Source organism: Eleutherodactylus coqui, chromosome 4 (genome assembly GCF_035609145.1).
Source record: "Eleutherodactylus coqui strain aEleCoq1 chromosome 4, aEleCoq1.hap1, whole genome shotgun sequence".
Taxonomy (NCBI): Eukaryota; Metazoa; Chordata; class Amphibia; order Anura; family Eleutherodactylidae; genus Eleutherodactylus; species Eleutherodactylus coqui.
Genome location: NC_089840.1, coordinates 5,595,128 through 5,620,462, shown reverse-complemented (window position 1 = coordinate 5,620,462; position 25,335 = coordinate 5,595,128). Strand labels below are relative to the sequence as shown.

General features: G+C 45.9%; 1 protein-coding gene across 1 annotated transcript in view; it reads left to right on the top strand.

The window, feature by feature from the left end:
• The window catches only part of DOP1B (DOP1 leucine zipper like protein B), a 90,096-nt gene extending 77,549 nt beyond the window's left edge, over positions 1-12,547 (top strand). Inside the window, exons 36-37 of the mRNA XM_066598984.1 lie at positions 9,533-9,665; positions 10,184-12,547. Coding sequence (XP_066455081.1) covers positions 9,533-9,665; positions 10,184-10,438 — 388 coding nt within the window. The 3' untranslated portion in view covers positions 10,439-12,547. The remainder of the gene's footprint in view (positions 1-9,532; positions 9,666-10,183) is intronic.
• Positions 12,548-25,335: the final 12,788 nt, after the last annotated feature.

The window sequence follows — 25,335 nt, the reverse complement described above, 5'->3', positions numbered from 1 at the left end:
TCTGGGGGACATATAATGTGGTGGAGATATTACTGGCCGCACTCTGGGGGACATATAATGTGTTGGAGATGTTACTGGCCGCACTCTGGGGGACATATAATGTGTTGGAGATGTTACTGGCCGCACTCTGGGGGACATATAATGTGTTGGAGATGTTACTGGCTGCACTCTGGGAGACATATAATGTGTTGGAGATGTTACTGGCTGCACTCTGGGGGACATATAATGTGTTGGAGATGTTACTGGCCGCACTCTGGGGGACATATAATGTGTTGGAGATGTTACTGGCTGCACTCTGGGGGACATATAATGTGTTGGAGATGTTACTGGCCGCACTCTGGGGGACATATCATGTGTTGGAGATGTTACTGGCCGCACTCTGGGGGACTTATAATGTGTTGGAGATGTTACTGGCTGCACTCTGGGGGACATATAATGTGTTGTAGATGTAACTGGCAGCACTCTGGGGGACATATGTGTTGGAGATATTACTGGTTGCACTCTGGGGGACATATAATGTGTTGTAGATGTTACTGGCTGCACTCTGGGGGACATATAATGTGTTGGAGATGTTACTGGCCGCACTCTGGGGGACATATAATGTGTTGGAGATGTTACTGGCTGCACTCTGGGAGACATATAATGTGTTGGAGATATTACTGGCCGCACTCTGGGGGACATATAATGTGTTGGAGATGTTACTGGCCGCACTCTGGGGGACATATCATGTGTTGGAGATGTTACTGGCCGCACTCTGGGGGACTTATAATGTGTTGGAGATGTTACTGGCCGCACTCTGGGGGACACATAATGTGTTGGAGATGTTACTGGCTGCACTCTGGGGGACACGTAATGTGTTGGAGATGTTACTGGCCGCACTCTGGGGGACACATAATGTGTTGTAGATATTACTGGCCGCACTCTGGGGACATATAATTTGTTGGAGATGTTACTGGCTGCACTCTGGGGGACACGTAATGTGTTGGAGATGTTACTGGCCGCACTCGGGGGGGACGCATAATGTGTTGTAGATATTACTGGCCGCACTCTGGGGGACATGTAATGTGTTGGAGATGTTACTGGCCGCACTCTGGGGGACATGTAATGTGTTGGAGATGTTACTGGCCGCACTCTGGGGGACACATAATGTGTTGGAGATGTTACTGGCTGCACTCTGGGGGACACGTAATGTGTTGGAGATGTTACTGGCCGCACTCTGGGGGACACGTAATGTGTTGGAGATGTTACTGGCCGCACTCGGGGGGGACACATAATGTGTTGTAGATATTACTGGCCGCACTCTGGGGGACATGTAATGTGTTGGAGATGTTACTGGCCGCACTCTGGGGGACACGTAATGTGTTGGAGATGTTACTGGCCGCACTCGGGGGGGACGCATAATGTGTTGTAGATATTACTGGCCGCACTCTGGGGGACATGTAATGTGTTGGAGATGTTACTGGCCGCACTCTGGGGGACATGTAATGTGTTGGAGATGTTACTGGCCGCACTCTGGGGGACACATAATGTGTTGGAGATGTTACTGGCTGCACTCTGGGGGACACGTAATGTGTTGGAGATGTTACTGGCCGCACTCTGAGGGACATATAATGTGTTGGAGATGTTACTGGCTGCACTCTGGAGGACACAATGTGTTGGAGATGTTACTGGCCGCACTCTGGGGGACATATAATGTGTTGGAGATGTTACTGGCCGCACTCTGGGGGACATATAATGTGTTGGAGATGTTACTGGCCGCACTCTGGGGGACACATAATGTGTTGGAGATGTTACTGGCCGCGCTCTGGGGGACATATAATGTGTTGGAGATGTTACTGGCCGCACTCTGGGGGACATGTAATGTGTTGGAGATGTTACTGGCTGCACTCTGGGGGACATGTAATGTGTTGGAGATGTTACTGGCTGCACTCTGGGGGACATATAATGTGTTGGAGATGTTACTGGCTGCACTCTTGGGGACATATAATGTGTTGGAGATGTTAATGGCCGCACTCTGGGGGACATACAATGTGTTGTCGAAACTCGATTAATTTTTTGGAGAGAGATGCAAAAAACCTCCACAAATTCTGCCGTTAGGCCACTCCCAGGGCGCGGTCATGCCGAGATTAAACTAACTGCACAGCACGCTTCCTTTCAGGGCTGCCATTGGCTTTGCAGTTGCTACTCAACAAGGCCTGCCCTCACTTCATCTTTCCCTATTACTCAGCCTCAGTTGCATTTACTAGGCTTGTGGTGTCTCCTGTACAGCAGAGATTCTTGGGTCCATCGCTGGGCCGGGTAAGCTCTGCCTGTCTGCTAGCTCCCTTGTGCTATTGTCCTCTTGCAGTACCATACTTTGCAGTAAGTTTACCACTACTGACTTCTTTTAGTACCATGTTAGACTCCAGAGTGGCAGACTCCATACAGGGGCACATACTATGCGTGCTCTCACTGCAACACTAAATTTATGTATAGCCAGTTTGACCCGTTTTATGCAGTTGCATCAGGCGGCCGTAGAACCAACCTTTTGAGTTCTCTCCCACCCGGCTCTACAAAATGCTGAATCAGAATGAGCATGCTACCTGTCACAGGCGGTCTCGGACCTTACATGGGCATCTACTGCAATTCTAGAAAGGCTGGACCATTCGACCAGCCAAACAATTCAAAAGGTGTTCGGAGTCCACTTTTTCACGCACAACTCTTCCCATGGTAGACCACGGAAGAGAACTGGAGCTTCCCACTCAAGGCGATTATCGAGATCATAAGATAGAACTTGACATTTATTGCATCATATTAAGCACCGCAGCCTGTGTGCACACATGTCCCACAAACCCGCTGACGCGTTTCGGCAGAACGTCCTCCTTAGTCATAGCATACTGAACAAATGTACATCGTCTATAAATAAGCACAGGAAGTGACATGTATGTAAATGACTCCCATCAGGTGTACCTTTAACCCCCCCCACCCCCCACCCCCCGTATGTCAGTTATTAAAGAAACAGAAAATCAGGCAAACCATTAATATAGCAATGGCCTCTCGATGCATCCTGTCGAAATTCACCTGTCCATTCATCCAAAATCTTCATGAGGTGAGCTGAACAGTTTCCTTTTTTGTCCTGATTATCCAGGTTCCCAGCATCGTCCTCTTGTCCAGCCTTTCCTGAAATGTGCTTGGAACCTCTCTCCAAGGACAGTAGTCTGTCAGAGGGCGAACTACCAGAGTCCCCTTCTGATTCCGATCTAGATGAAGAACAGGCTTCTACACTATGGTGGACACACTGATATACGCTGTAAGGAAGACCCTTCAGGTCACAAATCAGACTTCTCCTACGTCTGCAGTGACTTTCTTATTCATATGCCCAAAGCGTTCTCCAAAGGTATTGCCTCCTCATGCAGGTTTCGACGATGTCTTGACCAGTGAATGCAGACTTCTCAACAAACGATTCACTAAACCTTAGAGCCTAGATCTCATGTTTTCTTAACCGGACGACTTGATAAAAAAGTGGTCGTCTTCACCAGCAGTAGATCCCCCAGTGTCCTGTTTTGTGAAACATACCACTTCTCCTATGGCTGACACGTCATCTCTGCAAGACGTTCGTGACAGGAAAATAGGGTCACTAGCCAAAACTTACTTTGAGGCAGATAGGTCGGCACTCTGGCTGGTTTTTTGCTTCTCCTTGTGTCAGCAGGGCCTCACTGAATGGGCTATACTTTGCCGAGCTTTGCTTTCTAGCTCTCTTCTGGAAGAATTAGTACATATTGCACATCAGCCCAGGTGGGGAAGTTTATATGTGAAGGTTACCTGGATATGGCCAGACCCTTAGCTTGTCCATCATTAACTTCGGTAGCCACGTGCTGGATCCTCTGACTGAAATCCTGGGACCCGGATGACTGCTCCAAGAAGTCTTTAACAGGCCTTCTTTTTGTTGGCTTCAGACTTTTCAGACTTGATGAGATTATCTTGGAGGCCACTTGGTGGGAAGAGTTCGCAAGAGACCCAGACGTGTAAGAGCTCTGCAAAAGGAAAGACACCATTTTCACTCCTATTGGTACTTCAGACCCTGGAACTCGGATAGTAAAAAGACCTCAGAGGAACTGAAGACCACCTGGCACTACCGTCCTCAGCCTTGCAAGTCTTCTTCCAGTAAATCTTCCACATGAATGGCGGCTTCCACCCAATCCGTCCAGGGTGGGGGAGGAGTGACTCTCCCTATTCAGTGAAACTTGCTTCGCCTATGTCTCACGTGCCTGGGTTCGGGAGGTTGGTTCTTCGGGCCACAACATAGAATCTGCCCCACCTCCAGATTGCTGCTTCACCTTCAGAATTTCAAGGTACCCTTCAAAAGACAACGCTTTCATTCGGGCGATAGACAACCTCTCTTTTCAAGGCGTGTTTTGCTTTTAAAGAGCAAGACGCCTGTTTGAATATGGCTTTAAAGAGATACAACAATAAGGAAGGTTTGACAATGTATTCAAATTAAGTGATGGAGCATACTGATGAATAATTTTCCTTCTTTTGTATATTATTATATCTACATACAAAGGATAAAGGCTGCAAATTACATCACATCAACTATCTATAAAGATTACAACTTGCACCACATCACTTAAAAGGTAGCAACATCTGACTTAACAGAGAACCTTCTCCAGGAATTTACTTTGCATCACTGGAGGTAGCATCATCTGACTTTTATATCAGCAGCCAGAGGAGTCCACTTGCAAATGGCGCCAAGACTGAGAAATTCTCCAGGAAACTGGACAAGTAGAGCAACCCCATAATTGACTGAATGGCTTCTGTCTTGGTTCCCGAAAGTAAAACCTTTTATACTGTCTTAGCAGAAATCAACTATTTGTTGATTTCTATGACTTCATGAGAGAATGATGTCCGTTTCTGCCATAAAAAACAAATCTTTTGTGTGCAGTTTTTAGCTAAAACATAAGCAGCTGATCCTCCTTCCAGACGCACGATAATATAACTCTTTATTCTGTGCTAAAAAGCTCTTAAGACCTAGACCTCTTCATTTTATTACACAGCATAAATACCTTCTTAAACGTGGACTTTAGCTTTCTGTCTAGGACAGAAAAAGAGCTGTTCATGTATATCTGAGATAAGCAAAAATAAGTCTAAATAATTTATACAATCGGCATATTCCCAACAAGGCGTTCCTCCTCATTGACGCTTTGCAGGTTTCTATTCCAATCTATTCATGGTACCAAAGAAGAATGGCACTGACAGGCCCATTATGGACCAGAAGAAGTTGAATCAGTATGTCAAAATCCAACATCTCCGAATGGAGTCAATGAGATCTGTCATTGCATCCATGGAACTGCAGGAGTTTCTGTCCTTCAACATCAAGGATTTGCACATTTGTCCAGCGCACTAGCAATTTCTCCGCTTGGCCATCCGTTCAAATCACTATTGATTCAAGGTCCTTACATTCGGGTTGACCCTGACCCCCTAAATCTTCTAGAAAAATCTGGCTTCAGAAATGGCTAGCCTCCACTCTAAGGAGTTAGTAAAAGGGATCATGGTAAAAGCCTAGACTCTGTCGGTCATCCTGGGGAATCTCCACATTACTCTGGACACCCTGTCCAGGTGCGTATGGATTGTCAACTATCCTAAGTCTTTCCTCACACCATTGCAATGCTTGGATTTTCTGGGTCACTCCTTTGACACTGCTCAATCCTGTGTACTACTGCAGACTCCAAAACTACTGCTCCTCCAGAAGTACTATTCTCTCTGCAAACTCCAAAATATGAGACCATTAGTCACTGCATGAGAGTGCTGGTGTTGATGGTCCCTCCTTTTGAAGCGATTCCTTTCAGCCAATTTCACGCTTGGCCTCTCCAGTAGACCTTTCTGTTGAAGTGAGACAAATATGTGGAATCTCTTGATCAGAAAATCCGAATACCTCTATAGATACAGAGCTCCCTCCTTTAGTGGCTTGATTACCATCTGGGACATTCGTTTCTGACCCTACAATGGCAGGTAATCACCACCGATGCCAGCCTCTTCAGCTGGAGTGGTCCTCTGCAAAGTCTCAACACAAGGTGCTTGGACCAGACAAAAGTCCACTCTACTGATGTGTTGGCACTTCAGGTCATTCTCCTGTTCCTTCATCACTTTGCACCAGAGCTCACAGGTCTCCCAGTTTGGGTCTAAACTGACAATGTGATGGCTGTCACATAAATCATCAAAGCTGGACCAGCAGCAAGTGTGAAGGTCATGGCAAAAGTCTTGACATAGGGCAAGAATCAGCTTCCAGTGCTCTCTGCGTTCCACATACCGGGAGTGGACAACTGGATAGCAGATTTCCTTAGCAGAGAGACAACCCAGGAGAGTGGGAACTACATCTCAAAGTCTTTCAAGCCGTTTGTTGAAGGTGAGGTCAACTGGACATCGACCTCATGATTTCCAGAATCAATTGCAAGTTACCAATCTTTGTGTCCAGGTCTTCGGAATCCCCAAGCTCGAGCAGTGGATGTACCAGTAATTTCTGGACTGAATTCCGATTCATGTGCGTCTTTCCTCCTTTCCCACTTATCCCATGACTTCTCAAGAAGATCAAGATGTTACGCCTCCCACTAATCTCATTGACTTCCTGTGGTGCCTTCCTCTTCAAGAAGATCTTTTCTTACAAGGACCCCTCTTCAACCCAAATTTGTCCATGCCTCGTTTAACGGTGTGGTGGTTGAAGCAGCGGTCCTAAGAGTCCGTGGATTTGTAGAACCTGTCATTCAAACCATGATTAAGCCAGGAAGCTCTCTTCCTCTCGGATTTATCATATTTTGGAATATTTCTTTCTTTGGCGCGAACAATGCAACTTTCATCCTATGCGTTTTTCTTTATCCCACCTCCTCTATTTTTTCTACAGGAGGATCTGGATATGGACCTGAGCCTTCGTTTCTTGAAGGGTCAGGTATGCACACTATCCATACTTTTCCAACATCCAAAGTCAACCGTCTGTGCTTTTCTGCAGGGGTCACTCACGCTGTTCCCCCATACCATTCTCCAGTCCTACTTTGGGACCTTAATCTAGTGTTGGATGTGCTACAGTCTCATCCTTTCAAGCCTTTAGGTAAAGTTCCAGCTCACCTTTTAACCTGAAAGGTGGCCTTATTGGTTGTGGGTTTCTGAGCTCGCAGCTTTGTTGGCCAACCCTTCGTCATTCATCAGATCAAGGTGGTCCTATGTCTTGTCTCTTCCTTTCTACCTAAGGTGGTATCAAATTTCCACCTTTAATGAGGACTTGTCCTGCTGCCGTTTTGCCCCGCCGCAGTTCATCTGAGAGAATGCACATTTCATAAACTGGATCTAGTGCGAGCTTTGCAGGCCTAGCTCTCTGACGGCCTTTTACAGATGCTCTAATTCTCCGTTTGTAAACCCTGATGGGCCAAGATGTGGCCTTGTGGCTTCCAAGGTCGTCCTCTCTCGCTGGATCCGATCGGTGGTAGAGGCCTAACGTGCCAAAAGCAAAGCGCCTCTGTAACGCGTTATGGCACATTCTGCTTGGGCAGTGGATACCTCGTGGGCAGTACGCAGCAGCGCTTCCGCTATGCAGGTGTGTATGGACCTCTTTGCATACCTCTTCAAAGTATGTACACTGTAAAAAATTTGAAATCAGCAGACCTCTCCCTTGGTAGAAATGTTTCACAAGCTGCTATGAATTGACCGCATGCGTCCTCCTAGATTTCCCCACCCCCGATGGACTTTTCTGGAACGTTCCAAGGTCTTCAGCTGTCTCTCCTAATGATACGGATGAGAAAACAAGATTTTTGTACTTACCATAAAATCTCTTTCTCATCTTGTTCATTGGAGAACATACTCCATCCCGTCTGTTATTAGTACCTTTACATCCTTTTTTTCCTCTGTTTGCAGTTCCACATGGTGCTACTCAGTTTGTTTTAATAGTTTTGTTATATTGTTGTATTGACTGTTTTTTTCACATCCTACTTGGCTGACCCTATTGCTTGCATGCAAACTGGTCAGCTTGGTGCCTGCAGGGGGAATATAGCTGGTAGGAGGAGCTAACACTTTTATGCTTAGCGGCCACCTCCAAGTGACCCATAGTCGAAGTTTTGTCTCTCAATGAACGAGACAGATTTTAGAGCAAGTACAGAAATCTTACAGTATGGCTTTTTTTTTAATTTATTTATTTATTTATTTTTGGTATTTCATCCACTTAAATAGGATTTTGTAGGAAAATGTGTTTTGTGTTTTTCTTTCTTCTTTATTTTTAGTCCCTGAAGGGGACTTGAAGATGAGATCATTGGATCGCTAGGATAGTACATTGCATTACTTTTGCAGTGCATTCTGCAATGCCTATGACTGCAGCAGCCTGTTAGACTCTGCTGAAGGCCTTTGTTTGGCTTCCGGCTGCCACAGAATCTCATTGGTACCTTGTGATTGCACTGCGGGGTCCGATGGGTTACATAAGAAGCCCCTCCCCCTGTCATCTGCTTACATGCTGCTGTTGCTATTGTTTGTTAAACGTAGAAAAGGGTTTAGCGCATCTCCTCTATGTGTTTGAAAATGGCCAGGTATAATCCAAAAGGGATGTACGGAGAAACCTGAAGCCCTGAACGTCACTAGTATTGATGCAAAAAACGTATCCAGCATCCAAAAGTAAAATAAAACTTCCATTTTATTGCATCAAGTTAAAAACCGCAGCCTGTGTGCACGCAGGGACCTCAAAACCTCCAACGCATTGCGGCAGAATGTCTGCAGTAGTCCTAGCATACTGAACAGATGTACATCCTGTCTATAAAAAAAAAAAAGCATCGGACATGACATCCTGTTTGCAAATGACCCCATCAGGTGTGAGCTGAACCCCCTACGCATCAACCATAGGAGCTAGAGACAATTAGTATAAGTGAAGGAAGACCGTATTGTGGTAGAAGCACTTGGACGTACTTGCATTCAACGTAACGCAAGGAAAGTGCCTTCATGTATGACGGAGGCCCCCATCCAGGATGAAATAAACCCCCCTGTGCATCATGCATGACTGTAACAGAGAACTGATTTTATATATATATAAAGCAAAATGCTATAGTAATATAAGCCCTTGTATTAACCCTTTCCAATCCAATTTTGGATTTAGGGTTTCCTAAAAGGCTTTCTCTTTTTGCGGTTATAAAACGGTGCCATCTGCTGGCTAAAGCCAGTGTGTGCGCCAGAGAGGCTTCGACGGCCGAGTGGCTGGCAATAGACTGTTAGAATACCCTGTCGGACGTCTTCTGGCATTGTAGCTGTACAAGCTTCAATCAGAGTGTAGGAAGAGATCAGACAGTGGATTGGAAAGGGTTAAACGAGGGATAGTAGAAATGTCATGATATATTGGTGACTTCTATCAAATTTAGAAGATTCTTTCCTCTTTTCCTTCCCTCTTCTTTTCCTCTTCGCATACAAAAAACTATGCACATAATCCGGACTGAGAATACGCCTGTGTGAATGAGGCCTACCATGTAAACGCCTGACTCTGACCTCATTCTATATCATTCATCTGGGTTCACCCCGGTTTCTGCTGTTTCAGGTACAGATGGGCTTTTGTTCCTGAAGTGGACACGGAGTCGTGTGCGGCTGCGGCAACAGACATGGTAGAAAACCACCAGGAATGTAAACCTCACGTTGTCCGCATCCTGGAGCTGATGAGGATGAGGTTTGGGGTGCGTACTGTGTGTTTATGTATCCGTTTTCAGAAGGTCCTCTGTTCTGTTGTTTGTGCCTGTCTATTATTTTAGAAGCATTCAGAGGGGTCTGGAACTGCCAGACCCTCCTGACATCGAACAAAGACGCTCATGCTTTTTAACAAGATTTTTATTTTCTTTAAAAAAAAAAATTAAGATAAAAAAAGCATCCTTTAGTCCATGAAATGCAGACAGATCTCAGACCTTGTAGTTTATGCTCACGTTCACACGGGGCGGATATGCTGCAGAGTTGCTATGTGGAAGCTCCGCAAACAAATCCTTGGCGTTTACAGTAGCAGCGCAGAGATTATCAAAATGTCATCCACACACGGAGGAAAAAACAGCACAAAACCCGTGCGGAATGTTAATCCACAGCATGTCTGTTTTATCATACTTTACACTGCAGAATACAGCTCTTCTCAATGGGGGGGGGGATGCAGGTCTGTTGCAGAATGTCCGGTGTGAACACGGCCAACGTCTTCTAACTTGTCTTTCAGGAAATCATGGTGGAAAACTCCAGTCTGAAGAGGAGGGGGTTCCCGCTTCTCGGTCTCCGCTCTATATCGAAGATCACGCAGCTCATGCCGTTCTTCAGGACTCTCAGCTCTGTATTTAAAGCAAAGGGAAGGGGATTGGGTCCTTCTCGCGACCCGGACGTCCTGGTGGAATACCCAGCAGAAGACACTACAAGGGTCCTCAGGGATCTGGAAGAAAACGCCCAATCTGACTTCCTGGAGAACATGTCGAGTTAATATGGAGGCGGGGTACAGATCATGTGACACGTGGTGGCGCGTCGCTGCCGTCTACAATGTGAAGTACAGATGAGACTAGTATAACTATATATATATATGATGGATAATCCTCCTGGGGGTCTCCGAGGCTGTAATTATAGTTCATGTAAAATACTCCGACATAAGATAGACGTTTCTCCCCAAATGCATTTGATTAAAAGCTAATTAAGGGGGTTTCATTAGAATCGCAAGTTCTCCCCTCCCAACAGGGTGTCCACAAGACAGGGGAGGACTTGCTGATAGATGAGGATCTCACCACTTAGACCCCTGCTGATCTCGGAAACGGGGGTCCTGTGTCCTCCATGCTCACTGCCGAGTTATTGCACCCCCTTCTCCCTCCGATTCCCCGCAGCAAGGAGGAGACAGAATGCTGACGTCACTGCGGGAGGAGAGGTGACCCCTGTAATGACAGTGGAGACTCAGTCCTATTTTTGAGATCGAAGGGGGTCTCGGCAGTGAAACCACCCCCGATCAGCAAGTTATCCCCTATCCTGTGTCGTAGAGGATAACTTGCAGTTATGTAACAACTCCTTTAAGTTGCTGCTCAGATTTTTGTATGGTGAGACCATGTGGGCATCATGTATAAAGACAAGTAGTCGCACATGTGTCCGTGCTGCTGATGTCCTCCAATCGGATTCCAGCTTTAATTTCTTTGATAGGTCGGTCTGGGCGACACATGTTGTTGGCATTAGTGATGCAGGAGGCAAATGGGAGCAAGTCAAAAACATTTCCAGTGCAAGAAGCTGATGTGTAATTGGTTCTGGTGACATTGTATATGTGCAGATACAGCGGTTTTCCTGATAATGCTATGAAAGGGTTAATAAGAAAATTTGGTCCAGTGTCGCCAGTAGAGCAAAATGTGACTGTTCTCAGTAAGAGAAACCAAGAGATCTTGTAGATATGAAGTAGGTCGGTCCGGAAGCTGCTGGCCATTAATGGGTGTCGTCGCTACAAGATCACTTGGCTTCTCTTACTGACAGCAGTAAAAGGGTTAATGGCGCAGTGATTAGTTATCTTATTGGTTACAATCTGGGACCCATCAGCGGTAACTCGAATGAAGGTGTCCGGTAGCACCCAGCGGCCCCTTCAGCTTTCCTTCCAAGGAACCGCTCTTCTCAGTCCGGCGTTCCCCCGTTCTCCTATGAGCCCTTTTGCACAGGGCTGTGTGATGAGTGCCGATAATGAGTGCAGGACTCGTCAACATGGCTTCTGCACAGGAAGACGAAGAGTCGTTAAGGTGATCGTTCATCTCCACACAGTCTAACCACTTACATTGCTACAAAAACCAACCTGGCAGATGAGCGGCGCCGGACTGACAGCTGGATGAGCGGCGCCGGACTGACAGCTGGATGAGCGGCGCCGGACTGACAGCTGGATGAGCGGCGCCGGACTGACAGCTGGGTGCTCTTGAATCGATAACCTAAGGGGAACCTGCCGGCTCCAAACAGCGCCGTAAACTAAGTTATAGGGGGAGGTGGGGGTGTATTTATTATACCCGCTGACTCCCTGGTTCTCGATGGTGAAATCTGTAGATGGCATGAAAATATGACTCTTCAGGGTGCTGTGTTCTCCCATAGAAGTCTACGGGAGAGAGCGCGCAGTCGTCTGAGAAGAGTCCGATTTGTCATGCCATGTGCGGACCTTACCGGCGGACACCAGGGAGCAGGCGAGTAGAATAGACCCGCCGGCTCTGTAAAGTCCCCTAATGGCACCAGAACGTGGTTTATGGTAAAAAGCAAAAAACCAAAAGCTGCCGTCGACGGGAGACGAGCGGCCTTTCTGCCGGTAGAAGCCAATCAACTATTCCGCTTTTACTTTGAGGTCTGGACAATAAAGCCTAATGGCCGCTGGGTGGTTGCTACGGGAACAGGTCCGCGTCTTCTCTGCGGCCCTGCAAATTTGACTTTCTGTCCTTAAAATGATTTATTTCTCCGCTGGAATGTGAACTTTACCGTGTTTTATTATGAATGTAATCCGATGAGCGCTGCTTTTAATTTCGCTGGTTTTGGGGACAAAATCCGCAGATCTGAAAACTCTGAAGCGTTTAATAAAAGTTGAACATTTTCCGAATTTTTCTGTGAATGGCTGAATGCTGATTAGAACAATACGGCCTCGTTTATGTCTGCAGTCCTCCGTCATTATCTGTAGACTCCATGCAGTCTATACGCTCTAACAGGACATGGGAACAGGCGCTGTCACTGTGAGACGATCCCTTTAACCCTTGCGTGACCGCTGACGGTAAGTTTTCATTACTACTGCCTGGGCTGTGTACCGCAGCAACGTAGATTTATGTTGGGCCCTCTGACGGCAATTTGCGTTCTTTCCCAAGCAGGTAAAACGGCCAAACAGGCTGTTACTAATAGGCTGTTCAGGTGACTCCATCAGGGCCTGATTGGTGGTGTCATGGATGACATCGTCAGAACCTAAACCAATCACAGTGTTAGTATACTACACACCCTCCCAGCACTGTGAGATCGGAGGAGAGAGGAGGAAAGTGTAGCATGTAAAGCGGCACACAATGACCCACGTTAAAGGGGTTGTACCAAAACGCAGCAGTGATCTGCCTGTCTAAACACTCTGCACGACCGCTAACAACTAGCCGTGACATCACCCACTCGTGCAGGTTGTGTAGCCGATAGTCGGCCTGTGTAAATGGGGCATTACCAAAAGGGAGGGAATGGTTGAGGGAGTAAGGGTGGCTGGGACCTTAGGAGGCAGTGATGATTTTATCTTTGGATGCTGTATAACAAGGGGAGGAAGACCTGAGAAGACTCAGACCTCAAGGCTGGATTTCAGAAAGGCAGATTTCAATGAACTCAGAAAGAGGAAGAATCCAAAGGCTGGATGATCTTAAGGACAGAAATGTCCAAGAAGGTTGGGAAATATTGTGAAATGAGATTCTCAAAGCACAATCGTTACCAATCCCTAAAAGAAGGAAGAATGGGAAGCATTTAAAGAGACCAGGATGGATGAACACAGAACTTGTACACATGTTAGAGGAAGAAAAATATGTTTATCAAATGGAAAGAGGGGGAATATCTAAAGAAGAATATAATGGGGTCTGCAGAAACTGTAGGGCAAGTGGCAGAAAAGATAAATCGGATAATGAATTGAGGCTTGTAAGAGAGGCCAAAAGCAATAAAAAAGGATTTGGGGGTCAAAAGCAAAAGAAAAGTCAGAGATGCTATCGGATGCTTACAGGATGAAAGTGGTGAATTGGTTAAGAATGATGTGGAGAAGGACGAACTTTTAAATTCCTATTTTGTATCAGTTTTCTCTCAGAAAGTAGATGGAAATCAGCCTGCATACTTTTATTCCCCCAATAGCACAGGAAAAATCAGCTATCTGTAAGCAGAGAGATGGTGAGGGAATACTTAGCTAAAGGCCCTTTTACACGCAATGATGATTGCTCAAAATTTGTTCAAACGAGTGAATAAAGCGATAATGATTATGTGTAAATGTGCAGCCATCTTGTACGGTTTGTTCACTTGGCGCTTATTGCTGCCTTCCAGTTTGCATAAAAGTGGTCCTTAACTTCTTTGCTTTTCACTTCGTTTGAATGACATTCCTTAAGCTGTTTGAAAGACTGAAGAACTTGCAGGGAGGGGTGTTTGTTTGCCCAGCTGAAACACAATGACTGCTTGTTTACTCACGCCAACAGAAGGCAATCGCTTTTCTTCACACTAATTAAAAACCTGCTGGCCAGTTTCCACGCATAGACGCCCACCTGAGTAAACAACATCTACCAGTGTTTACTGCTAATGGGGGAAATAGAGAGGATTTTGAGCACTTAAGGCCCACACAACAATTATCGCTCAAAAGATGTCTTTTGAGTGATAATGTGTCATTTACATCGCAAGATGATCGCTCAAACGTTGAGCGACCACCTTGCACTCCAGGGGCTGCTTGTTCTCTGCATCCAGCTATTCCCTACTCCGAGCACACGGCTGTTATACAGAATGGTATTTAACAAGGAGAAATGCAAAGTCCTACATCTGGGCAAGAAAAATGAAGAAAGCATACAGAATGGGAGGAATTGGGCTAAGGAGCAGCACATGTGAAAAAGACTTGGGTATACTAATAGATCATAGACTGAACATGAGCCAACAATGTGATACATCAGCCAAAAAGGCAAACACAATTCTGGGATGTGTTAAGAGCAGCATAGAGTCTAGGGACTTGGCTTGACCGAGCGGGAGTATGGCAGCTTGAAGCTTAAGCTCCAGACAGCGTCTCTCGGCACCTTATAGTGGTGCAGACTGCCTCACTGGAGGATCCCCAGCTTCTGCAGTCCGACAATGACCTGCCAGCGTGCCTCCTGTTCCCAGCCTAGCCAGCTGGAAGACTTCGGTGCCTGTGGGACAATGCACCCAGCTCTGTCATCTTCCTTCTCTCTGCCGAGAGAAGGAGGGGATTACCCATTCTCAATAAGCTCCTCTCAACAAGAGCAAGACGCTTGAGCGATGTGTAAATGGGGAAACCACCTTAAGGTGGTCCCCTGTGCAACCCCCTGGTAGGGGTTTCAGCTCCCCAGCTAATCATGCTCCATGCTAACCCCATCAGACACCAGTCAGCCATCCAATATGGCGCCGATAGCAAGCACTCAGGCAGAGGGACACTTCAGCCACCTCTCCCTCCGTAAGCCCACTTAAAAAAAAAAAAAGCCAAGGCTAACCTCCTCTGGGGACACAAACCCTCAAGCACCCCCCACACATGCTGATTATATCTTTTTACTGCCTTCCTCCCAACAACCAGCTACAGAATAGTTTTATAAAAGAAATGTCAGCCGCCTTAAGAGATTCTCTCCAGGAGAGCTTCGCTTCTTTGTCCTCTAAGCTTAGAACACCCCTAGAAGATTTCGGACAGAGATTAGACCATACTGAAAACAAAATCAGTGAAATGGCGCACTCGCACAACGCTCTAATTGACGCGCATTACACTCTTTCTGATGAAGTGGAGAAGCTTAAAGCAAAACTCACTGACATTGAAGACTGAAATAATGTGAAATTTGCGGGCATCCAGAGTCCGAACTAACAGCCGATACTCCAGGTTACCTGCAACAACTGCTGAAAACCATGCTACCTGGCTTACCAGCTCGACGCCTCATACTCAACAGCCCACAGGCTTCCCAAACCAAGATTCCTATTTCTAGGGACATTATTGCAGGAATACGTTTTATTACTGAGGCCTTGATCCAGGCTGCCTGCAAACTAAAACTACTACCAGCTCCATATGTAAATGTTTGACTATTAGATCTATCTCAAGCCAAGATGCAAGCAAGAAGGAAATTCTCTGCAATAACCAACATTCTCCGTCCAGCAAACATCCCCTAAAGGTGGGGTTTTCCCCCCGAAACTCACAGTAATGAAAGACTGAACAGCCTACGATATGACCAAACCAGACGACACAATTCACCACCTCCAGTCATGGGGCATCCAAGCAACTGAAGAATCCTCATCCCAAACAGCCAGACGCCTAAGAACAGTAGAAAGACTGGTGCCATTCCCAGAATGCCCGCTGAAGGACTTTTGATTGTCAACATGATGGAGTCTGCGCCCCGCTACTATTAAGGTGAACTTTTGCCCCCACTATTTTCTATTTACAAAATGGCTATCAGGGTCTGTTCTTTAAATGTAAATGGGCTAACTTCCCCATTTAGGCGCTCTTCCTTATGGAAAGAAACACATATTTTATGCATTCAGGAAACCCACCTTGCCATCTCTTCTCACCCCAAACTATCCAATATAAGATTTCCAAATATATTTCTTGCTTGCTCCCCATGCAAAAATCGGGTTTCCTCATTGCATTCTGGGACTCTGTGTCTAGATATTCAGCACCAAAACCTAGACCCAAAAGCAGGTTAATAATCCGATCAGGATTTTTAAACTCCAAACCATTTTTTCTAGCACCTCGAGCTGTGGCTTACAAATCTAAGAGGTGCTAAGGAAAACCGCAAAGAAACTCCATCATACCTACACAAGGATGACCGTCTGAACACCATATTCCCGGACCCTCCCCTTCTGTGTTACAGGCAACCTCCAAGTCTGAGGAACTTTTTTGAACAGTAGTACATTGCCCTCTGACTCACAAAAAGGAACCTATCCCTGTAATGTAAGGAGCTGTAAGACCTGCTGACATGTACGAACCGCAGACAGGAAACAGAACCCCAACACACAGCAGGACTATAAGATCCCTGTAATGTAAGGAGCTGTAAGACCTGCTGACATGTACGGACCGCAGACAGGATACATAACCCCAACACACAGCAGGACTAGAAGATCCCTGTATTGTAAGGAGCTGTAAGACCTGCTGACATGTACGGACCGCAGACAGGATACATAACCCCAACACAGCAGGACTATAAGATCCCTGTAATGTAAGGAGCTGTAAGACCTGCTGACATGTACGGACCGCCGACAGGATACATAACCCCAACACACAGCAGCACTATAAGATCCCTGTAATGTAAGGAGCTGTAAGACCTGCTGACATGTACGGACCGCGGACAGGATACATAACCCCAACATACAGCAGGACTATAAGATTCCTGTAATGTAAGGAGCTGTAAGACCTGCTGACATGTACGGACCGCAGACAGGATACATAACCCCAACACACAGCAGGACTATGAGATCCCTGTAATGTAAGGAGCTGTAAGACCTGCTGACATGTATGGACCGCCGACAGGATACATAACCCCAACACACAGCAGGACTATAAGATCCCTGTAAGGTAAGGAGCTGTAAGACCTGCTGACATGTATGGACCGCAGACAGGATACATAACCCCAACACACAGCAGGGCTATAAGATCCCTGTAATGTAAGGAGCTGTAAGACCTGCTGACATGTACGGACCGCAGACAGGATACATAACCCCAACACACAGCAGGACTAGAAGATCCCTGTATTGTAAGGAGCTGTAAGACCTGCTGACATGTACGGACCGCAGACAGGATACATAACCCCAACACAGCAGGACTATAAGATCCCTGTAATGTAAGGAGCTGTAAGACCTGCTGACATGTACGGACCGCCGACAGGATACATAACCCCAACACACAGCAGCACTATAAGATCCCTGTAATGTAAGGAGCTGTAAGACCTGCTGACATGTACGGACCGCGGACAGGATACATAACCCCAACATACAGCAGGACTATAAGATTCCTGTAATGTAAGGAGCTGTAAGACCTGCTGACATGTACGGACCGCAGACAGGATACATAACCCCAACACACAGCAGGACTATGAGATCCCTGTAATGTAAGGAGCTGTAAGACCTGCTGACATGTATGGACCGCCGACAGGATACATAACCCCAACACACAGCAGGACTATAAGATCCCTGTAAGGTAAGGAGCTGTAAGACCTGCTGACATGTATGGACCGCAGACAGGATACATAACCCCAACACACAGCAGGGCTATAAGATCCCTGTAATGTAAGGAGCTGTAAGACCTGCTGACATGTACGGACCGCAGACAGGATACATAACCCCAACACACAGCAGGACTATAAGATCCCTGTATTGTAAGGAGCTGTAAGACCTGCTGACATGTACGGACCGCAGACAGGATACATAACCCCAACACAGCAGGACTATAAGATCCCTGTAATGTAAGGAGCTGTAAGACCTGCTGACATGTACGGACCGCAGACAGGATACATAACCCCAACACACAGCAGGACTATAAGATCCCTGTAATGTAAGGAGCTGTAAGACCTGCTGACATGTACGGACCGCCGACAGGATACATAACCCCAACACACAGCAGGACTATAAGATCCCTGTAATGTAAGGAGCTGTAAGACCTGCTGACATGTACGGACCGCCGACAGGATACATAACCCCAACACACAGCAGGACTATAAGATCCCTGTGAGGTAAGGAGCTGTAAGACCTGCTGACATGTACGAACCGCAGACAGGAAACAGAACCCCAACACACAGCAGGACTATAAGATCCCTGTAATGTAAGGAGCTGTAAGACCTGCTGACATGTACGAACCGCAGCCAGGATACATAACCCCAACACACAGCAGGACTATAAGATCCCTGTAATGTAAGGAGCTGTAAGACCTGCTGACATGTACGGACCGCAGACAGGATACATAACCCCAACACACAGCAGGACTATAAGATCCCTGTAATGTAAGGAGCTGTAAGACCTGCTGACATGTACGGACCGCAGACAGGATACATAACCCCAACACACAGCAGGACTATAAGATCCTTGTAATGTAAGGAGCTGTAAGACCTGCTGACATGTACGAACCGCAGACAGGAAACAGAACCCCAACACACAGCAGGACTATAAGATCCCTGTAATGTAAGGAGCTGTAAGACCTGCTGACATGTACGGACCGCAGACAGGATACATAACCCCAACACACAGCAGGACTATAAGATCCCGGGGACATTCACATGTTCCACGTCTGATGTTGTGTACCTGATCCTGTGCAGTAAATGTCCTGTTGGGGGCTTTATATCGAAGAAACAGGACAAAAACTGAGAGCGAGGATGAGATCTTATCACCACACGATTAAAGAAAAAAAGACAGAATTAGCTGGGGCCGAGCACTTTTCTAGTTACGGACACAACATCGAACACATGAAAGTCACCATATTAAAAGGCAATTTCAAATCACAAAGCCTTAGAAGAATTTGGGAGTACAAGTTTATACCTTTTTGACACTAAACAGAGGGCTAAATTATTGTTCAAGCGGATTCATGTGTGACTGGGAGGTATAAGACATCTATAGCACAGATAACACTCTGGCCCGGTGACCCCCCAACACTAATTCAGAGACCATAAAACCTTCACATCTTTATCAATGGACTATTTAAGTATTTATTTCTATACTCATCCTGTTCTGGTATTTTTAAGTGCAAATTAATCACATCCATGTCTGTGCCTTGTCATAAGTATGTATGTGTATGTATATGTATATATATATATATATATATATATGTGTGTGTATATGTGTGTGTGTATATATATATATATATATAATGTAATATACACATGCCTCTTCGGATCTATTCCATTAGCCTGAGGAAGAACCCTGAATAGGTTTGAAAGCACACTATAACATCGTGCCTTTTCCACAAGATGACTTGGTTTCTCTTGCTGAGAACAATGACAACCATCAATTTCTATGCACCTAATTCAGCCCAAATACATTTCTTAAACAAAAGGAGAAAGAAAATGCAAAACCACGAATTGGGTAAATTAATAGTTTGTGGTGACTTTAATCTTACTCCCAATTTAGATCCATTAAATTCTCACCTCGGCCTGCCAGGGGCCTCCCTCCCTGTATTCAAAAAAAGGGACTCTGACACTTTCCGACACTTGAATGCCTCAGCCAGAGAGTATACGTTCTACTCCCCTCGACTCAGATCCTTTTCAAGGATGGACCTGATTTTAGTGAATCGATTGACGCTTCGCAGTGTGCTATCTGCTGCAACTTGATCTGATCATGCTCTCGGCGGTTTACCCTCAAATTGTAAAAACAGAGATGACCAAAACACCGATGGAGTTCTTTTCTATGAATACGACCCCAGATGTGAGCCCCCTCATAATCGGGAACGCGCACAAAGCTTTAACTAGGGGGATCCTCATTGGGATAAGTGCAAAACACAAAAAGAAACAATGGGCCCAGATCGACGAAACTATGACCCATATCTGAGCAGTGGAGGACAGACTGCAGTGCTCCCCCTCAAACGAATCGCACAACAAGCTATTTAACCTCCGAATGAAGCTACGATTCCTCCTAATGGAAAATTTTGACACGGCGATGGAAAAAAATCCAAATCTAACTTTTATAGCTCAATTAACAGACCTTCCTGCATCATAGCAAATTTGGTATAAAAAAAAAACGTACATAGAAAACAAAAATGGTGGTCTGTAGGGGGCGGTTTGAGCCCGGTCACCTTGTGCGCCCCCATTCACCAGTCCCAACACCCCCTAACAGTCTGGTCAGACGCTCCTCTCTACTGGTGGTCTGTAGGGGGCGTCCTGAGCCCGGTCACCTTGTGTGCCCCCATCCACTGGTCCCAACACCTCCTAACACTCTGGTCAGACGCTCCTCTCTACTGGTGGTCTGTAGGGGGCGTCCTGAGCCCAGTCACCCTGTGTGCCCCCATCCACTGATCCCAACACCTCCTAACAATCTGAACACACAAGGAGCCTCCGAGAACCTTTTATAGATGACCGTCCATCTAATCACGACAGCTCTCATTATTTACAGATCTGCCTGAGATGGAACTGCATGCCAGGTTTTATAGCAATATGACAACTTCTTCTGGGGCCGGATTGTTTTTGACAAATAACGTATTTACATTAATAAAAATATACTTGTCAGAATTTTAAAAATTAATGATCAATTAGTAATTCTAAATTTCTCAGAAAGGTGCAAAATTTTTCAAATGTGGTTCTAAAATAAACGAAGTAATATATAGCTGATAAAAGGCAGTGCAGTACGTGTGAACGTAAGTGATTTACTGCAGTTGAAAAAACTACAAATTTTATACATTTTCCTCAATTTTGGTGGTTTTAATAAATAAAGTAAAACGTGGCGAGGAGACGCAGTCAGAGTTGCTTGGGTGTGAAGGACCTTCAGTTATTCTCTGTTATCTCGACACATGGCAGATTTCCAAAACTTGGCCTGGTCAGCAAGACACAAACTGGTTCGGTCGAGAAGGGGTTAAACAGCTTTGATAAATGAGGCCTGCGGGATGGGATATTTTTACTACTAGTGCAAGGTGTTGCGCACACCTACACATCATATGAGGTGGATGCATCTACAAAGGGGTTCATTTACTTTCATCCAGTCTTGTACTCAAGTTGTGAGCTGAGCATAAATCCCAGCCAATCCTCACACCTCTGATAGACGAGGGGGGGGGGGGTTGGGAGGGGCGGTTGTACGTCTTGCAATGCGTGCGATTCACACTAATGTTCATGTAGCCTAAAAGTTTACGGCATCTTTTTTTTCTGGCGTTTTTTGCAAAGGATTTTCTATCGGACATTCGAAACACCAAAAAATGTGATAAAAATGTGCCATTTAGAAAAAAGAAAAAAGTCTGTAAAACCGTATATACCGTATACCAGATTATTAAATCAAGAAAATCACGTGAGACGCACAAATATGAACCCCGTTCTTTTAAATGGCATCACAGGCATGAGCTTTTTTTTTTTCCTACATCGCCCCGCAATGCGATAAACAAATCATGCCATGTTCTATCTTGTGCGAGATCTCACATTGCAGCCCAACTGAAAGCGATGGGAGAACTCCGCGATCCTTTGCTGCGTCTGTGACAGCGGCGCCGGAGGATCGCTACTTCCACGAAGTGATGTGAGGCTGTTCTCACATGACCATGTCTGGCATCCACGGGGCGTTCACATGGATGCTGACCATGATATCGGGCAGGATTCACAGCCCCATATCGCACTCGCCCGTGTGAAGTCCTAGGAAGGCGGGCGGATTATTTATGGCATCCAAGGACCATTAAAGCATTATTTTGAAGTTACAAAAAGTAGAAAAACAACAGAAAGAGCTGAACGTCCTGCGGGGGAGGAACCAGCGCCGCGCACTCAGTCCTCGTCCGCCCTGGAATGTCAACAGCTTTCTCTCAGAGAGCGCCAATGTGCGGCCAGTTCATATCCGTATAGCAGCTGCAGCGCCCCGACCTCCCGCCTGACAACCTAGTGTTACATAGCGATCTCATGGCCCTTCCAACCACAATGGGAAATCCACGGGAAATTCCCTGAGCGAAGCCGGTGCCGTCAGCAGCCGCACATTCGCGCTCCTGCAGCCCGTACAGACCAGCAGATCAGTGAGAATCAGGAACTCCTTCACTTCTTCAGTGTTTCACAGTCCATGCGTAATACTTAGCGGGATTATCAAAAACGTTACAACAAGAACGAACCGCCGCTGATTTTTTATGCCGGCTGAGATTGAAAGATGAACAAAAAGCAAACGATTCTCATTCGTCGGCTCACATTTAACTCCTTAAGGACCAGGCTGTTTTGTACCTAAAGGTTTTACCCATGTGGCGGTTTTACTGCCCTATTTTTTTTCCTTCAGCTACCAAAATTATTTTTGCTGCTTTTTTCCCATGAGAGAGAGATGACTTTTTAATTTTTTTTTCAGTTTTTTTTGTTTTATTGTGAGTAAAAATAAAAAAAAAAATGATTTTTTTAAAACATTTATGTTAAAATGAAGTATGGGAACGGGTTCCTCATTTTGCTTCAGACATTTTGATATATATGTATGGTTTCGAAGTCCAGGGTGCACACGGTGACGGTTTTGGTTGGCGTCGGCTTTGGGTCATTTTTTTTAATGTCATTGTGGATGGATTTCCAGATTGTCTTGGTGATGTAAGTGATGATCAGGGGGACCCGTGGACGAACAGCGCTGCGGGCGATGGGATACACATATGATGGCGGGCGGACTACTGGTGAAACATCCAGCGTGAGTATCCAGGAACATCTCATCGCAGGGAATCACAGAAATGTAGTTTCATCAACATCTTTTTTATGTATATTTTTTAATTTTATTCTGTAATTTTTTTCTTACTCATGTAACTGTGAAGCCTGCGGGCCTAAAAGACGGCCTACAAGACTCCACGATGGCTCTCTTGCTTGTATGTTATAATACATATATATTTGTATGCTCTTCAACTTTTGCCTAGAAACATGCTAGATTTCACCTTGAATAATCCAGCTGGAGATACTAATTGGGCCGCCACAAGGTTTCCTGTCTTGTGTTCTTATCTTGGGATATTTCTTGTCAAAACTTAATGAGCTTTTGCAAGAAATGTCTCAAGGAGGAACATCTGCAAAGGGGAGTACAGCTGATAAGAAACTGATATGTATTAAGAAACTGCTATGTATGCATGTTAATTGTATTTGGCATAAAGCCACTCGCTTTCTAAAATCCTATAAAGAATGAGCGTATAGCGTAATAAACCAGAATGCGTTACACATAGCATCATGGTCTGTGTGTGTCTACATCCTCCTGACCAGTCAGTTACCTCTATAATTTGGAGCCCAACAGCGTATCAGGAAACAGTTGAATTTCTCTAACAAAACAGTTTTTTTCACCATCTATGTCCTCCATGACGTCATATAAGACCTCTGGGGGTTATTTGCATGAGATTTGTCAGTTCAGGAGGGTGAAGGGAAAATGTATTTTCTCATCCATTCTCCCCAGCTCCAATTTATTTGGAGCTGGGGAGAATGGATGAGAAAAAATAAATGGATTGGAAAGGGTTAATCTTCCATATCAGCGGCTTCAGACTGGCTTCTGTTTCTGCAAGCAGAGTAGTGTCATCCGTAGAACGGAGATTGTTAAACTTTCTGACAGCTATTTTCACCCTGATTTCCAATTCGTCTCAGTCCATTTTCCGCATGATCACTTCCGCATATAGGTTAAACAAAAGGGAGAGGATGGAGCCCTGTCGGAGGCCTTTGCCAATCCCAAACCAATCTGTGTCCCCATACTGTGTTCTCACAGGGGGCTGCTTGATTGGTATAAAGTGATTTTATCTGCTTGACTAGATATGCCGATATGCCCGGCTCTTGTAGGGGGCGCCATAGCTTGTCATGGTCGACACAGTCAAAGGCCTTGATGTAGTCGATGAAACACACGTAGATATTCTTTTTGTATTCTTGAGTTTTTTTCATGGGGGCACCATACATGGAAAACCATACATTATGATAAGTCACACCCCATTTTACTGGTATTTTTTGAGACAAAGATGGCACCCCTAAGTCAAGAAAATGTTGCTCCTGAGATGCTCAGGCACGACTGACATTGCACATCACATGGACACCCCGTGCTGTGCGACTTGCGGGACTCTGTATATTACATGTCCCATTATAGTGCAAGACAAGAAAATAAGACATGCAGTGATTTTTCATATTTGGCCCATTGTCCACGTGAAAAATTGCTCACATGAATGAAATCATTCAAACAAATGGGTTCACTTCCCATGCAAATTCTGTCCTTCTTGGACACAAACAGAAGTCTTCCAGGTCAAAGTACCTGGATGTGATGTATCCCTTCCCTGAGGATCTGGTGGAAAAGTGGTCATCTTCACCATCGGTTGGCCCACCAGTCTCCCGGTTGGCGAAGCATACCGTTTTGCCTACGGCAGATGCCTCTTCCCTTAAAGATTCTCGTGATAGGAGACTGGAATCTTTTGCGCGATCCACTTTTCAGGCAGCAGGTTCAGACCTCAGGCCAATTTTTGCGATTTCCTGGGTGAGCAGAGCCACCACTGATTGGGCAAAGCAACTGCGCAGAAGAATCCTTTCGGGGGCGCCCCCAAATTAACTGGTGGATATGGCACAGCAGATAGAGCAGGCTGGGAAATTTTTGTGTGAAGCGTCTCTAGATGCGGCCAAGCTATTGGCTTGGGCATCTGCTGCGACGCACAGTTTTGTGGTTGCAATCCTGGGATGCCGACGCCTCCTCTAATGGGTCCCTGACCAGTATCCCATTTGTAAGGTCGAGTCTTTTTGGGGCTCAACTCGACGAGTTGATCTCAGAGGCTATAGGAGAAAAGAGTTCCCATTTGCCTCAGAAAAACGCTGAAAATGACCAGTGGGCCCTCGGCATCAGTTTTTTTAATTTTGTCCCCTTCACCGATCGAGTCCCCACAGGTCGGAGCACAGAAAGAGTACCCGGCGGCAGGAGCAGAGGGGGAGGCAGTTGGGTAGGTCTAGGCCATTGTGGCAGCCAGGCTCTCAGCCATCTAAAGTCCTGCACATGAGGGCCTGCCCCCACCCGGGTCAATCAGGGTGGGGGGACAGCTTTCCCTGTTCAGCGAGGTTTGGCTGACACAGGTGCCAG